Source organism: Anolis carolinensis, chromosome 1, assembly GCF_035594765.1.
Source record: "Anolis carolinensis isolate JA03-04 chromosome 1, rAnoCar3.1.pri, whole genome shotgun sequence".
Classification (NCBI taxonomy): Eukaryota; Metazoa; Chordata; class Lepidosauria; order Squamata; family Dactyloidae; genus Anolis; species Anolis carolinensis.
The window spans coordinates 340,314,618-340,329,921 of NC_085841.1; the positions used below are offsets into that span (position 1 = coordinate 340,314,618).

The 15,304-nt window shown below is 37.0% G+C and overlaps 1 protein-coding gene across 8 annotated transcripts in view; it reads right to left on the reverse strand.

The window, feature by feature from the left end:
* Positions 1–248: 248 nt before the first annotated feature.
* ttc7b (tetratricopeptide repeat domain 7B) overlaps positions 249–15,304 on the reverse strand; it is a 119,484-nt gene continuing 104,428 nt past the window's right edge. For 7 of the 8 annotated variants that reach the window (XM_062968407.1, XM_062968408.1, XM_062968402.1 and 4 more), the window contains one exon: positions 249–1,331. In XM_062968407.1, the coding sequence (XP_062824477.1) occupies positions 1,110–1,331 (222 nt within the window). In that variant the 3' untranslated portion in view covers positions 249–1,109. Of the gene's footprint in view, positions 1,332–6,215; positions 6,324–15,304 lie in introns of all 8 variants that reach the window. The other variant, XR_010002167.1, reaches the window with a different exon arrangement.

Below are 15,304 nucleotides of genomic sequence, written 5' to 3' on the forward strand. Positions count from 1 at the left end.
GCTCTTCGGCTTAGAAATAGAGATAAGCACTGCCTCCCAGAGTCAGACTCGACTAAACTTTAATGTCAAGGGAAACCTTTACCTTTAATGGTCATAAAATGTTTAAATCAGCCTTACGTTTTGATAAAACACAAGTATCAGATTAATCAACCACCATCATTTCACAGGCTGAACTGCAGACTTTTAGTCACTTTAATTAATTTTCATCCAGTTTTAAAATGGAAAAAGCAAAGCAAAATGACACTGTATCCATTCAAAAATCATTTTATTATTAACATAATCTTCTCATTGAGCCAAGTGTGTGTATAATGCATAAGGAATGTCGGTAAATATTCCATCTTTAGCATCTTTTTACATATTTCCATTGATAAATAAACTCTGAATTCACATAAAAAAGTTAAACTTAAATAACTAATATTTTCTTTTCATTTTTTTCCCAACAGGCATACATTGGTAAAATATAAATATTCTTGTACACAACCTTTCTCCTAAATAAAGGGAATAACAATTAGCTACACATCACAGTTATTAAGAACAAATAACATAAAACCTTTTAGTTGATTTGCTGGCTTGGACTACCATAGCGATGGAACACAGCAAATTTCACATTTTTTCCTGGGCCCAGAGAGGTTGAAAGACATTGAAGAGAACAGGTCTTTGACAGGCTTAGTTAAAAAAGGCTGCTCTTTTGATGAATTTTAACTTGAATCTATTATACTACAGTTGGTGTTTCATTCTATTTAGTTGTACATAACACTCAGATGTCACCTAATAAAAATATGGCACAATATCAATTTAAACAATAGCATCAGGCTTTGGGAGTACTATGGGGCAAAGATGTAGGCGAGACACAAGTGGTAGTTTTGTTTGGGAGTGCTGCGTGTGTGTGTATTTTCTTCAGGTTGGTCATTTTTCTCCATTAACATCAATACACTGTACCACATCCACATGTCAGAATCCCCGAAAGCAATGAGCAGATTGCCTGCTTGGTTCTATTACCTCTCAGCCTGAAGAGCTGCCCTTGGAGCCAGGAGGAAGGAAGGTAGGCTTCCTAATATTTTCATGTTCAGTCGAAGCACGATGGCTCATCAGTCTGCCAGGCTAGCCTTTCAAAGGACCCGCGGGATGATGGTGAAAGGGACAATGGGGCTGCTGGCTTCAAGCTCCAGCGCTGTTAGGAAACACTCGGTGGCTGCGTCGTCATTGCCCTGAGCTTGCAGAACCACCCCAAGGCCGTTCCAAACCTCGTGGGCCGTGGAGTTCACCTGGACGGCATCCCGAAGGATCTTCTCAGCCAAACTGTACCTTCCGAGCTGATGAAGGATCAGAGCCTGCAATGAGAAGGAAGTGTCAAAACAGCCGAGGAAACGGCAACGGGATTCTGCAAATTAAGACAAAGAATAGCACGAACTACAATAGGTGCAACAGGCAAAACATGACAAAAAGACTGGAGAAAGCAGCAGCTCCTGCTTATATTTCATGATAACAACGTTACAATTATTCAAAAAGTTACAAATGGTGTAATGAGTTATTAAATGATCAAGTTTTACTAACTCATTTTGAACCAGAAACGAATCTAACACCCACACACACAAAGACAGAGTCATCTCATTAGGTCATCTTGCAAAAGACTCTCTAGGGACTGTGTGTGCTGGGAGAGGCATCTAGCAGTAATAATTTGAAACACTATGCTCCACCCTTTCAAGTGGTGAAAGTTCATAGTTTGTGGTTGCAGAGAGATAGTGATTTCAAATCAGGTCTATCTTTTTGAAACACTCAATGCCTCTGTGCTTGGGACCGTTTTGCAAGTGGAAGCACATAAGCCTAAATGGAAAACTGTTAATTTGTAAAGCAAACTCTTTAGAAACTTGGACTCTGGAAATCAAATTCAGACGCCTGCTAGAGAAAGAAAAGATGCAGAGACTAAAGATGAGCAGGAGAGGGAAGCAGATACTGGAGGGCAAGAGGTTGCTGTTTCTTTTTGAAGGAGTCTAGAAACATTTCCATTTTTCCTTCTGGCTAAAGAAAATTTGCAGTAATTACTTGTACGGTTTGCCTCCAAAGCCAAGAACACTTTTCACATGCTCTTTTCTTTTATGTCAGTCAAGACTCATACCCAGGTTTAAGGGCCTTGTTGTCCATCTTTAGTTTTTAAAGTGTTTTGCTCTTAACCATTGCTCTTTATCACTGAATAGTTAAGATGAGAAACCTAAGCCTAGACGGCAACACTGTTATCAGTTTTACACCAAAGTGGTAGTACAACCCTCTTACCCTGTTGATGAATACATAGGTAAATAAATAAGCACAATATTATGGTTACCACCAGGACAAAACACAGCCTTGGATTACAATACCATTTTGCTATAAAATGAAGAACTGAATAAATATAGTGTAAGGTTTCTGAGCAACTCTAGGTATTTACTAGAAATTCCCGGAACTAGAGTTAACACTTTCAACTCTTTCTTGGAAGCTGTATTAATTATATGCTGCTTTAAGTGGACTATTAACTGCACAGTATAATCCAGCAATGAATCCTTGGCCTCAGGAACTACTTCATTAAAAAATTGTAAACCCCACTGTTTCAAACAAATTTTAAAAGGGGAAAAAACAATGAAGGCAACAAAAACTTATTTCTGATAGACCAATGAGTTTTTTGTTATGATAGTGCTATAATTTCATAGTGTGCGTACTATAGAAGTATCCAGAAGTAATTGCAGAATACATCACAATACTCAAGACTGAAGAAACTTGTGTTCACTATTTTTAATTGCTAATTGCAAATTATTACAAAAAATGTCAAGTATAAAAGTTGCACGTAATGAAGAACCATGTAGATTTTAAAGCTTCATTGTGGTGACTGTGATAGCAAAGTTAAATATATAATTATTAGCATTCAATTAATAAATACTGCCAGACATCTCACAAATTTTATTGCGATTAATTGCCAGTTTAAAGGAAGCATGAAATCATACAGGAAACTACTTATTAGCTCTGTCCACTGAAGAAAGAGCATGTGTAACATTTAATCTGTTTAACATAATCAAACCGTTGTACACATGAGACAGAACTACAAAGATTCACTAGCGTTTATTTCAGGAATTTCAGAACTGTAAATAGCCCCTGCCCCAATTATTTAATAAGAAATTATTTGTGGGGTCATTAACAGAAGAAACATTTTTGGAGAAAAGGAAACATTTGAAATCCACATAAGAGGTATTCACACTTGCCTCTCCCGAAGAGAAGGGGAAAGCCCAAATTTTTTTTTTAAAGGCATTATTATCAAGGTTCTCTAATATATCAATTAACTATTACTCATATATGAACAGGCCCATGGAAACAGACAGTAGAAAACTAAATCCAAAGTATGTGTCCACTATGTTAACTTGTTTGCTTTGCAAGTCTCTTCTTGTCTTTTGATTGTACAAGGCAACCTCAAGTACATTATTGCATACATTTGGATGTGTAAATTCATGTTATACATAAGTTTCCATTCTTTTCCCTTGTTAAATTGCTCCGATGCACACAAACAAACAAACAAACAAATGGATGGCTTATGGAATTGCTTTCCACAGCTGCAAAACACTTGTTGCTAAGGGTAAAGGCCTTTCCGCTTCACAATAGACTTTTCAAAAGGTCATCTTTGATGTTGCTAACGACTGAACTTTCTCTTGCTCCATTATAATAATGAATGCAAAAAACAGAGAAGTAAAATTTAAGGCTCTTAAATTTCTTAAGGCTCTTAAGACAAAACTGAATTCTTGCAGGAAAGAAAAAAAACAGCTTTAGAGTTCAATTTATTATGAAAAAATATTTAAAATAAAAAGTATGTCATCTTTTGTCCTATAGCAATTCAAAATTACAAATGCATATCAACTGTGGTTTCATCCTTTCAAATGAAAATGTCTTAAACCTATTTAATGTGACACAAAAGACATCCAGGACAGGGCAAACCCAAAGGCATGATGAAAGGAAGGAGGGTAGCATTTATCCCATGGTGAGCGACATCCAAAGAAAATAGCATCCCATGTTATTTGCATGCTTCATTTCTAGGTTTCCAAATCACACAAAGAGCCTCTATATGTAATTGATGCTCTCCCTTTCAGACAGTAACAATATGGAGGATAGGGGTAACCTGTTCTATTTACTCACAAGTCCAGTTTTTACATAGCTGAGTAGGGCTTAAAAGAGACCAAAATATATTTTAAAACAAAACAAAATAGACTGCATGGCATACAAAAGGCATGCAGTTAAGACATTATTTGGTTACAAAAGCTACTAAGCTGGAGGGGAACCTTGTTTGAAACCCAAGAGAGCTGCTGCCTATCAGTATAGATAATCCTTTGTGTGAGATGGACAAATGGCAGTGGTTCACAACATGTGGATCCCCAGGTGTTTTGGCCTACAACTCTCAGAAATTCCAGCCAGTTTACCAGCTGTTAAGATTTCTGGGAGTTGAAGGCTGAAACATCTGGGGACCCACAAGTTGAAAACCACTGCTTTATAAGGATTCTGCCATATTCACAACATACCTCATATATTGTAATTGGTAGATGCCTCAAAGAAAGCTGCCTCAAATAAGTAAGTATTGAAGAATTCCAGCCTTCTAAAATTCCTTCCACGTGCATGCTACTAATAAAGTATTTAATATAGAGGCACATTGGTGAATTGTCACCAAAATATGATGGGATGATAGAGTCCCTCAACATCAGAAAGGCAATGATTCCCCACCATTAACTAGGCCATTGTTTAATAATTTTCAATTCAGTAGGAGCCCCGTATTCACAGGGGATACGTTCTTGAAAAACTTACAGTGAAAAAGGAAAACATGGATAACAGTGAATCTGATTGAAATAGATTCACTGTTGGAAGTTGCCTGACCTCTGTTGGAAGTTGCCTGGAGTACCTAGAACATTCCAAAAGAGTTATCCTCTTTAGAAATTTGCTAGGTCCTTGGGGAGAATCCATATTAGCCCCTGATGGAAGCATACTACAGCATCACCTGAAGGACATAGAAAATTCCTAGAGAAGACGTATTTTGTCAGATGCAGATAGATGAAATTGCAAGAACCAATTTTACTGGTATGGAGGTTGTACTGTATTATGCGTTGCTTTATAACACAGTTATGTGGTGATTACCAAAGAGGATACATCAAGAAAATAGCGATACATATGTCACAGCCAGGAAAAGAAAATTAAGATAAATACTAGGGAAAACACAAAAATAGTTGAAACTACAATGATATCAAGATAGGTCAGAATTCAGGCTTTATGTACAGGCCCTTGGTATTCACTCACGGATACTAAAATTCATGTATGCTCACTCCCATTAAACGCAACAGCATAGTAAAATGGTGTTCCTTATATAAACTAAAATCAAGATTTGGTTTTAGCACATTTTAAAAAGTATTTTCAAGTCATGGATGGCTGAATAAGTGGATAAGGGAGTGAGCATACGTGACTATGCTGATGGCAGAATAAGTAGATATGGAAGGGTATTAATATTGGCCTAAACTTTGTTATCACTTCACAAAGTAGCATAATCGTTAAAATTGCTTGGGGTTTATAATGGTAAGCACTGAGAGAGAAAGGTATGTGGTTTAGGACACATTTCAAATGAAAGTGGCCAAAACAAGATGTTAAAGTAACTGCAGAGTAAAAACATGTCAGAGAAATTGCTGTCCTTGAAGTCCACTGTTGATTCTATGTGGTTAATCTCATTCTTGATTCCCCTCTGGGATTGAAAAGGCGGGGTAGAAATAAAGTAAATAATAATAAATAATAAATTCTTCCTTTATTCCATTATGCTATGGCTCAGAGATTCTGGAAAGCCACTGCTTTTGTTTACAAGAGCCGAGGTACCACAAATGTAAATCTTGTAAGCAAGAACAAATAATGTCAGCTACTTTCCCTCCATGGTTGGAGTGAGCAAGAAAGCAGCACTCCTTTCAAAGACAGTTCACATTTAGGGACTTTTCTGAATAAGTGTAAACAAACAAACATTGCCCCATAGTTTTTGTGTGCTGTGCTATAAACCATTTCAGACAAGGTCATATTCTCATAAGATGGTACCCAACTTCGAACAGCGACTCACCTACAAAACCTACAAATCCAATATGAATGGATATACAGGTGGTTCCAGAGTTAAAAACATGAGATTTACAAATGACTCCCAGTTAGGAACAGGGGTGAGACAATAGGAAATGAGAGAAATCTACCTCTTGGAATGGAAATTCACTCCTGAAAGAGTTATACTTGGGAAAGTTGTCTCAACTGAAGCTTTCTCACCAGTCCTTGTTTCCACAACAAGCCGAAATTTTCAAAATCTAAATATCACAGGAACAAAGAGTAAGGCGAAATCTTCTGAAACGGGACACAGACAGCAAAGCAAAAGTCACAGGGATGTGACTTTTCTATGATATCCAAAGCTAACAAACATATATATTTTGGCTGGAGTTAAACTTAAAAAATGTACCTGTTCCGGCTTACATACAAATTTAACTTAAGAACAAACCAACAGAACTTATCTTGTTCATAACTTGAGGACTGCCTGTACAGGGGTAAGAGCTTGCTAGATAGAGGGCCTCCACCATCTTGCTCCCGGGGGGAACGGGGGGGGGGGGGGGGTATATAAAGAGGGGTTGAAATTCTATGGATAGGGAGAGGGAGATGGGGGTGGGGGAAGAAAAGGGATCTATGTTAATTGCTGTAATAACATGTTTCATGCATATGTCTATGTTTGATGTTTTTATCATTTTAATGGTTTTAATCTATAGTTGTATGTTTTTGATTTAGATATGTGATATATTTTTTATATATGTGAGGCATTGAATTTTGCCATTTATTTTGTTGTAAACCGCTTGGAGTCCCCCCAGGGGTGAGAAAGGCGGTACAGAAATGCAGATAATAATAATAATAATAATAATAATAATAATAATAATAATAATAATAATAATAATAATTGTTTGGCTTGGACAAAGGTTCGACAGTGGCATTGAAGAAGGGAAAAATCATTGAAAGTGAGGGCATAAATATGCCTAATGGCCAAACAATAAAGTATCACCAGCCAGAGGCCTATAAATATCTGGGCATATTACAGCTGGACAACATCAAGCATGAACATGTGAAGACTGTGGTCAGTAAAGAATACACAACAAAGGGTCAGAAAAATTCTCAAAAGCAAGCTCAATGGAGGCAACACCATCAAGGCCATAAACACCTGGGCCATACCTGTCATAAGATATACTGCTGGCATCATAAACTGGACACAGATGGAACTGGACAATTTGGACAGAAAAACAAGAAAACTCATGACCATTCATCATTCACTGCACCCTCGCAGTGATGTTGACCGACTATATCTGCCTAGAAGATCAGGGGGCAGAGGACTCTTACAAGTAAAACAAGCAGTCAAAGAAGAAGAACATGCCCTGGCAGAATATGTAAAGCAAAGTGAAGAACCTGCTTTGCTTGAAGTCAAAAATCAGAAACTCCTCAAAGCACAGCAGACAAAAAACCAGTACAAGAAAGCCACACTACAAACTAGAGCTGACAGCTGGCACAACAAAACATTGATTGGAAAGTTCCTTGACAAAATTGAAGGAAAAGCTGATAAGGAGAAGACCTGGCTCTGGCTCACAAATGGGACCCTGAAGAAGGAGACAGAAGGCCTGATCCTTGCAGCCCAGGAGCAAGCCATCAGAACAAATGCAATTAAGGCCAAGATCGAAAAATCAGCTGATGACCCAAAATGCAGACTGTGCAAGGAAACCGACGAAACCATTGATCATATCCTCAGCTGCTGTAAGAAAATCGCACAGACAGACTACAAACAGAGGCACAACTGTGTGGCCCAAATGATCAATTGGAACTTATGCCTCAAGTACCACCTGCCAGCAGCAAAGAACTGGTGGGAACACAAACCAGCAAAGGTCATGGAAAATGAACACGCAAAGATACTGTGGGACTTCCGAATCCAGACTGACAAAGTTCTGGAACACAACACACCAGACATCACAGTTGTGGAAAAGAACAAGGTTTGGATAATTGATGTTGCCATCCCAGGTGACAGTTGCACTGATGAAAAACAACAGGAAAAACTCAGCCGCTATCAGGACCTCAAGATTGAACTTCAAAGACTCTGGCAGAAACCAGTGCAGGTGGTCCCGGTGGTGATGGGCATACTGGGTGCCGTGCCAAAAGATCTCAGCCGGCATTTGGAAACAATAGACATTGACAAAATTATGATCTGCCAACTGCAAAAGGCCACCCTACTGGGATCTGCACGCATCATTCGAAAATACATCACACAGTCCTAGACACTTGGGGAGTGTTCGACTTGTGGTTTTGTGAAACGAAATCCAGCATATCTATCTTGTTTGCTGTGTCATACAACGTCGTTGTGTCAATAATAATAATAATAATAATATCAACTCTCTTCTCGTGTGCTGATGGGATTTGTCATCCCATCAGCACACCAGTGCATTTTCCATTTCTAATACATTTCACATCATCTCCCGTCCTGCCCAGAAGGATGCACTCCATCCAGCTGAGGAAATGGGCTGCAGTCCATAAAAGATTATGTTGAAATAAATTAGTTTTTAAGGTGCCGTTAATCTCTTTTTTAATACTAAAACAGATTAATATAGTTATCTCTCTGAAAAAGGAGGACAAATGGCAGCCAGCACTTTGATACGGAGCCACTTTGTTAGCTTGTCATATAACTGTAAGGATATTGTGCATAATGAACTCGGTATACCTCTAAATTTGGTCCTCTGCCCCAACAAAGGGGATGAACCCACATGAAGATGGGCCACTGAGCAGCTAAAAAGTGAATCTTGAATTCTATTTTGGCTGTTGGCAATCCATTCTGAGGGTATGGGGAGGCTTCCTTGCTCTTTGTAACACCTGACATCTTGAGGTTTTGCGAAGGAAGGAGTGATTTCGATATCATGGAAGGGGGAAATCCAAGGATGGTTGTAGGCTCCATAAAACTGTCTGGGACCTATTTGTGGCCTGCAGGCGTTTTCCCATCCCTAACCAACACATTCAGAGCAACCAGTTCTGTATGTGAGTCCAGATCAGTATACAACATCACCGAAGCTACAAACCAATACCTATCCTTATGAATCCTTTTACTGAAGATCTATTATCACCAAAACGCTCCTCGGTTCAAAGCAACTCAGATATGCTCAGCTGTAAATAGCTTTTTATCCTTGGGTGTGTTTAAAAAACTCTTCGGATTCAGTCAGAGAGATGGTGGTGAATGCTCAATTGCAATAAAAACATTAAAGATACTGGATTACCTTTAAATTCCTACAGCAAAACAACTCAAAGACTCACTGTTTTATCACCCCAGAGTTCTATTTCTATTTAAATCATAACATTTATCTCAATGTAGTTGGTTTCCACCTACACTCCTCAGCTGCATGAAGCCTGATTCATGTATCCTTCAAAATGTATTTCTGCAATCATCGGAGCAAGGGATTTGTTTTTAAAGAAGAAAATGTATTTTTGGAAAGCAAGTTCTATCAAATGCAAATACAGTAGAGTCTCACTAATCCAAGCCTCGCTTATCCAAGCCTCTGGATAATCCAAGCCATATATTGTGATATTTTGGTGCTAAATTCGTAAATACAGTAATTACAACATAACATTACTGTGTATTGAACTACTTTTTCTGTCAAATTTGTTGTATAACATGAAGTTTTGGTGCTTAATTTGTAAAATCATAACCTAATTTGATGTTTAATAGGCTTTTCCTTGACCAGTCCTTATAATCCAAGATATTCGCTTATCCAAGCTTCTGCCGGCCCGTTTAGCTTGGATTAGTGAGACTCTACTGTAACTGTATAATGAAAAATGCAAACCCAATAGTCAGTTGTGCTATTTGGAATTCCATGACTGCTCCGGGTCTCAACCATGAGAGAAAAGCAGAATAATAATAATAATAATAATAATAATAATAATAATAATAATAATAATACATGATGGCCGTCCTTGCATCTTTCTAGCATGTAATTTATGAATTGACTCCAATATACAAATTAAAGTCTTTTCTTTTCCTTTTGTATCAGTTGCACATTTTATTGCCCCAGACTGGAAGACTAATTTACTGTTAGCATAAATTATAGCACTTCTAATGCTGCCATATGTGTTTATTTTGATGCTATACTCTTTTACAAGTAGTTTTCATGCCAGCTTCAGTTTTAAAAGGCAAAGAAACAACAATTATGCTTTGAACCTGCTGCAGAGAGGGAAAACATCTGAAGGGTAGGCACATCTTGACCTTCTGGGACAAGTAGGACACTGATTTTTCTTCATTTGCGTTATTTTACCCCAATTCTATTCTTTTTCAGCTTCTTGTCACTTAATTGAGTGTTTTGTGCTGAAATGTTTAAGCAGTAATTTATTTCCATAGACACAGTACATTTGTATAGGTTCATTTTTTGAGTTAAAAGCTAAACAAAATGAACCACCCTCCTTTAAGTTCAACCATGTAAAGGTGACATGAGTCATTAAAATTATCCTTCTCTTAAAGGGAGTGACCAAAACACAATAAAGTACAGAAAACTTCCAACATATCTTGCCAGTCTACCTCAATATTTCAAAACACAGAAATGTAAATAATATCAAAAGGAGGGTTAGGGGAAAAGACAATATTAATGCCTCTTATATAACTGATCACATACCTCAAAAATATCTATTCTTATGTAGATGTTACAATTTCATATGAAAAACATGTTATTTGACAGGAGATAATCCTTAGGTAAGCCTTTTGCAAAGCATCTTTAGCTTTTAATAAAGAAAATGCATTGAATTAATTTTCATTAGAGGCATTCAAAAGCTACATACTGGGCTGATTCACATGTAAAACTAGATCATAAATTCACAGGATGTTCACCAGCTGTAATGAGCCAACGGGAAAATCTCAAACCTGAAAACATTGTGCTGATGTTTCCACCACTAGGTGTTCTGTACAGCAGCTTTTTTTTCTTTCAAAATATGGATATTATCTGTGATTGAAAGAGACACTATTCCTTCTCCAATTTATATTTATTTGGGAGCAAATTAATGGATTCATGCTTGCTGGCAGTTAAAGTAGCATGATCACATATAAAAACCAATTTACAATATATGTAACCCTTCAGCTAAATTCCAATAATACCAACTTTAAAAACTCACGTGATAATCTCAAGGAGGGTGTCAGAAAAGGTAACTGTAATTGTACAATTGTGAGAACATGTTCAGCACCAAGGGGAATGTTTTTATGAAAACATTCTCCTACAATACAATTACATGGAGAAAAAAGCCTGCTTGATCAGATCAAAGATCCAGAGTTTGGAAGAATAACTTTTCTATCCTGTCTCCCAGCAATAGAAAAATCCCCCTGGGAAGTCCCAAAACAAAACATGAATACAACAATTCTGTCCCTCTAAGACTTGCCAGCACCTGCTGTTTAGTGGCATGCGGCTTTTAAATATGGAGGTCCCTTGGTGAATAGATGCCCATAGATAAGTCAATGTGGTCAAATCCAATTTTAAAGTCACATTACTGGTTGCTCCCACCAAATCTTGTGGCAGATATTCAGTGGGCTCTTGCAGCCATGACATTTTGTTGTTGTTTTTTTAAAAAAAATGGAAGCTGACAGCCATTATTTTAAGATGCCCTTCTGGAATGTTGTCATTTGGTGTCTCTCTCTCTGACAACCTGAATAAACAATCCTATGCGATGTAAGGTAGTTTTCTGTACTCCAATTTGTTTTCACTCATGTCTTCAAATCAGATTTTTTCCCAGCTGCTCTTCATTATACAACAACAATTATATATATAATTTATTACCCGCCTCTCTTTTTTGCATGAGGTAGGGCACAGCATATCCTGTTTTCCCCAAAGTAAGACCTACCCTGAAAATAAGACCTATGATGATTTTTCAGCATTTCTGAGGATGCTCGAAATATAAGTCCTCTTTCAATAATAAGCCCTAGATATAGTTCATTTAAAAAGTCAATTTGGAAAAATAAGACCGCCTCTGAAAACAAGCCCTAACACATCTTTTGGAGAAAAAAATTAATGTAAGACCCTGTCTTATTTTGGGGGAAATAGGGTACCATAGTTAAATATATCTATAAAATCACATATTTAAACATAGTTAAAATGCAACCATTAAAACCTATATTAAACTTAAGTCTAGGAAAATATATTTCCTAGGAAATAAAAAGTAGGTCTAGAAAAAAGGCAACACAAAAAGTCATAAGTCATAAAAGTGGCAAAGTAAAAAATCCCAGATTCAAATTTCTTCAACTGTTTGACCCATGAAGAATATAAAGCAGGTGCTGGTAAGCCTTTCAAGGGAAAGAATTCAGCAAATAGGATGCTACAACAGAAAAGTTTGTCCCTCTATCACCTGTGTCAGGTGGTGTGAATATCCAAAAGACAAAAGGTACTCCTTTTAAAATCAGGTCATAAGAAGAAATATATTATCTGAGATCCATGCTTCATTATTAACCAGTTACAAATAAAGCATATTTTTTCTATCCAAAGTGTAAAGACGTATGCACATACCTCATGGTCTTCCCCTACATTATACTTTATATCAAGTCCCAAAGAGAACAGTATAACCTTTCAACTTGTAGTACAACTTGTACTTGTGGTACAAACAAGGCTCTTGTTTTCATACTATTTTGAGGCCAGTGGCCTGCTAATGGCTTGCTTTGCTTGGTTTAAAAACCTCTGTATGTATGCAGCTGTATACAACAGCGTTTCTTCCAGGTCAAATGTTTTATATGAAGAAACACAGCCTTGGGCATGGAAACTTCCTTTTAGCATTTCCATGCTTTGTTACGGTGACTTCTCTTCCCAGTTCTCTATCTACACTAACACAAACCTCTTTGAGATAATGCCAAAGCTAACTCTTCAAAGATACGCTTTAAAATGCAAATAGTGTATCTCCATGCTACCTTTCTGAAATATTGCAGCAGTACTTCAAGGTTTCCATAGTAGGAAAGAATATAGGCTGCAATTGGCCAATTTTCAGCAAGCCATCTAGTACCAGACAGTTTGTAGGGTGCTTGAAAAAGACATTTGGATAAGATAGAACCTACAAAACTCTCAAGGAAAAATGCCTATGCAAGATCAATTAGAAAAACCAGGAACAATTATGGCTTCATGGATATTTTCAGGAAGGCTTAATAGTTATATATAAACTTAATAAGCATTCCTACCAAATCAATAGGAACGTGGTACGTCAACGCTTATGTAAGCTCCATTGATTCAATGGGTTTATTCTACTTGGGTATAACAACTGAAAGAAGTAAGTTGCTGTGAGAAGCTTATGCAGAACTGGGATGTCCACTCATTTTGTGCAACTCTTCTAAACCTGAGGTATTCCTGTGAGTCTGCTGAAACCTTCTTTTGTGCATTCTTGGTAATAGTCCAGCTTTGTTAGATTTGGAGAGTATTAATCCTCCTACCAATAAAAACATATATGAGAATGGAATAGCAAAAGTTTCCTTTTTCTTTTTTAACCCTCTTAAAATCTGCTCCAAATAGTAGGTGCCCCTTCTGACCAAATTCTGAAGAGAGCAAAATGTTGCAGGAGGTAGGAGACGGACTATAAATTCCATTATGTGGGAAGCCTGCTTTTGTAATGTTGAACTTTGGAAACGAAGAGCTCCAATTGTTGTTGTTGTTGTTGTTGTTGTTGTTGTATGTCTTCAAATCATTTCCAACTTATGGTGATCCTAAAGCAAACTTGTCACAGGGTTTTCTTGGCAAGATTTGTTCAGAGTGAGTGTTTACCTTTCCCTCCTTCATGGCCAAGCGAGAATTCAAACCCTGGTTAGCAAAGCTGTTGCCCAATGCTTAAACCACGATTCCATGCTAACTCACAAGAGCTGTTATTAAACAAGAACATATTGGCTACCCATCAGAAAACCAGTCTAGTGAGGAAGTTTCACAAACACATGGCCTCACTGGAAAGGCCCTACCTCTGCTCCTGCTTAAAAAAATTAAAACAGCCCAAGTTCTGAAATAAAGGCTGTAGTATCAGTTAAAAATGTATTCTGGATAACTATTCTGACATACAAATTCACTTGTAATATTGGAAGTATCACAAAATATTGCATTGAAACATGACATGGGATGAACATTTGATAATTTTATGGAAATATTAAAAGCTGTAGAGTTAAATAGTGTCAGAAAACAGAGATCAACAGACATGTAGTAATAGTCTCCAGCTGTCTCAGGAACCATAAGATTGCTCTGTACAATATATGTGAGAAAAATAAATTGGGGATTAGATACAAAATTAATGTGTTGTCACAAAGACCAGAAGGTTGAAATGTTGACAGCATTAGCAGTATTCTAAATAATAGCATTCATCACCACCTTGCATTTTATATTTTTGCATCTGTTCTTCCTTTCAAAGACACATTACTACCCAATGTGTGGAATTTGATAACATTTTAAAATATTATACAATTATATACACAACAGAACTTTCAATTGTAAAGCACTATTTGAAACTGACATGCAACAAGAGCAAACTGGAGTGACTTCATACATCTGGATTAGAATTATCTGATTTGTTTGATGCAATTAGAACATGAGTATGATTTGTGAGTTAGTTGCCCTGGGCTCAATGTCACTTAGCCACTGCCTTTCATTTTATAAACAAAAACAGACTAAATCACGAAACCGCTTCTGTTTAAGCGATCAAGGAACTGATAAACAATGGGAAAAAAGTGTATTTTTCCAAAGATAACATACAAAATAGGCAACAAAGTGAAAGCTCACATGAACATGCCATTTACAATCTCAGCTTCAAAGGATTTTAAAAATCCTGGTTCACTATTAAATGGGAAATTTCTCTCAGTCAGATTTTCCACTTGATTAAGAAAACTGAATTAATGGAATTATCTGAACTCAGGCAAGAGAATATGAGATGTAATCAACAACAGTGCTAATGTTTGTCCACAGCTTTTAGGGTATCACTAATTTAAAGAATTAAAGTAAAACAAATACTGAGTCTCAAGTACCGTAGTAGTTTCACACCCAATCCCCTTGTTCAATAGCCCACTTTCAAACATTTTCCACATCAATTAAGGTCCCCATATTTGGAGAATCTCTGACCGTTCCTTTATTTCAGATTGTTGTAAATTTGCATCTATGTATCTGCTGAAATAATAATTCATAAACATACGGATTGGGCCATATGTGAAATCTGAATGTTTTAAATTTACATGTTACATTTTCAATAGGTATGTTAATTTGTTGCTGTCCTACACCTCCAGTTTTTGGCTACATAT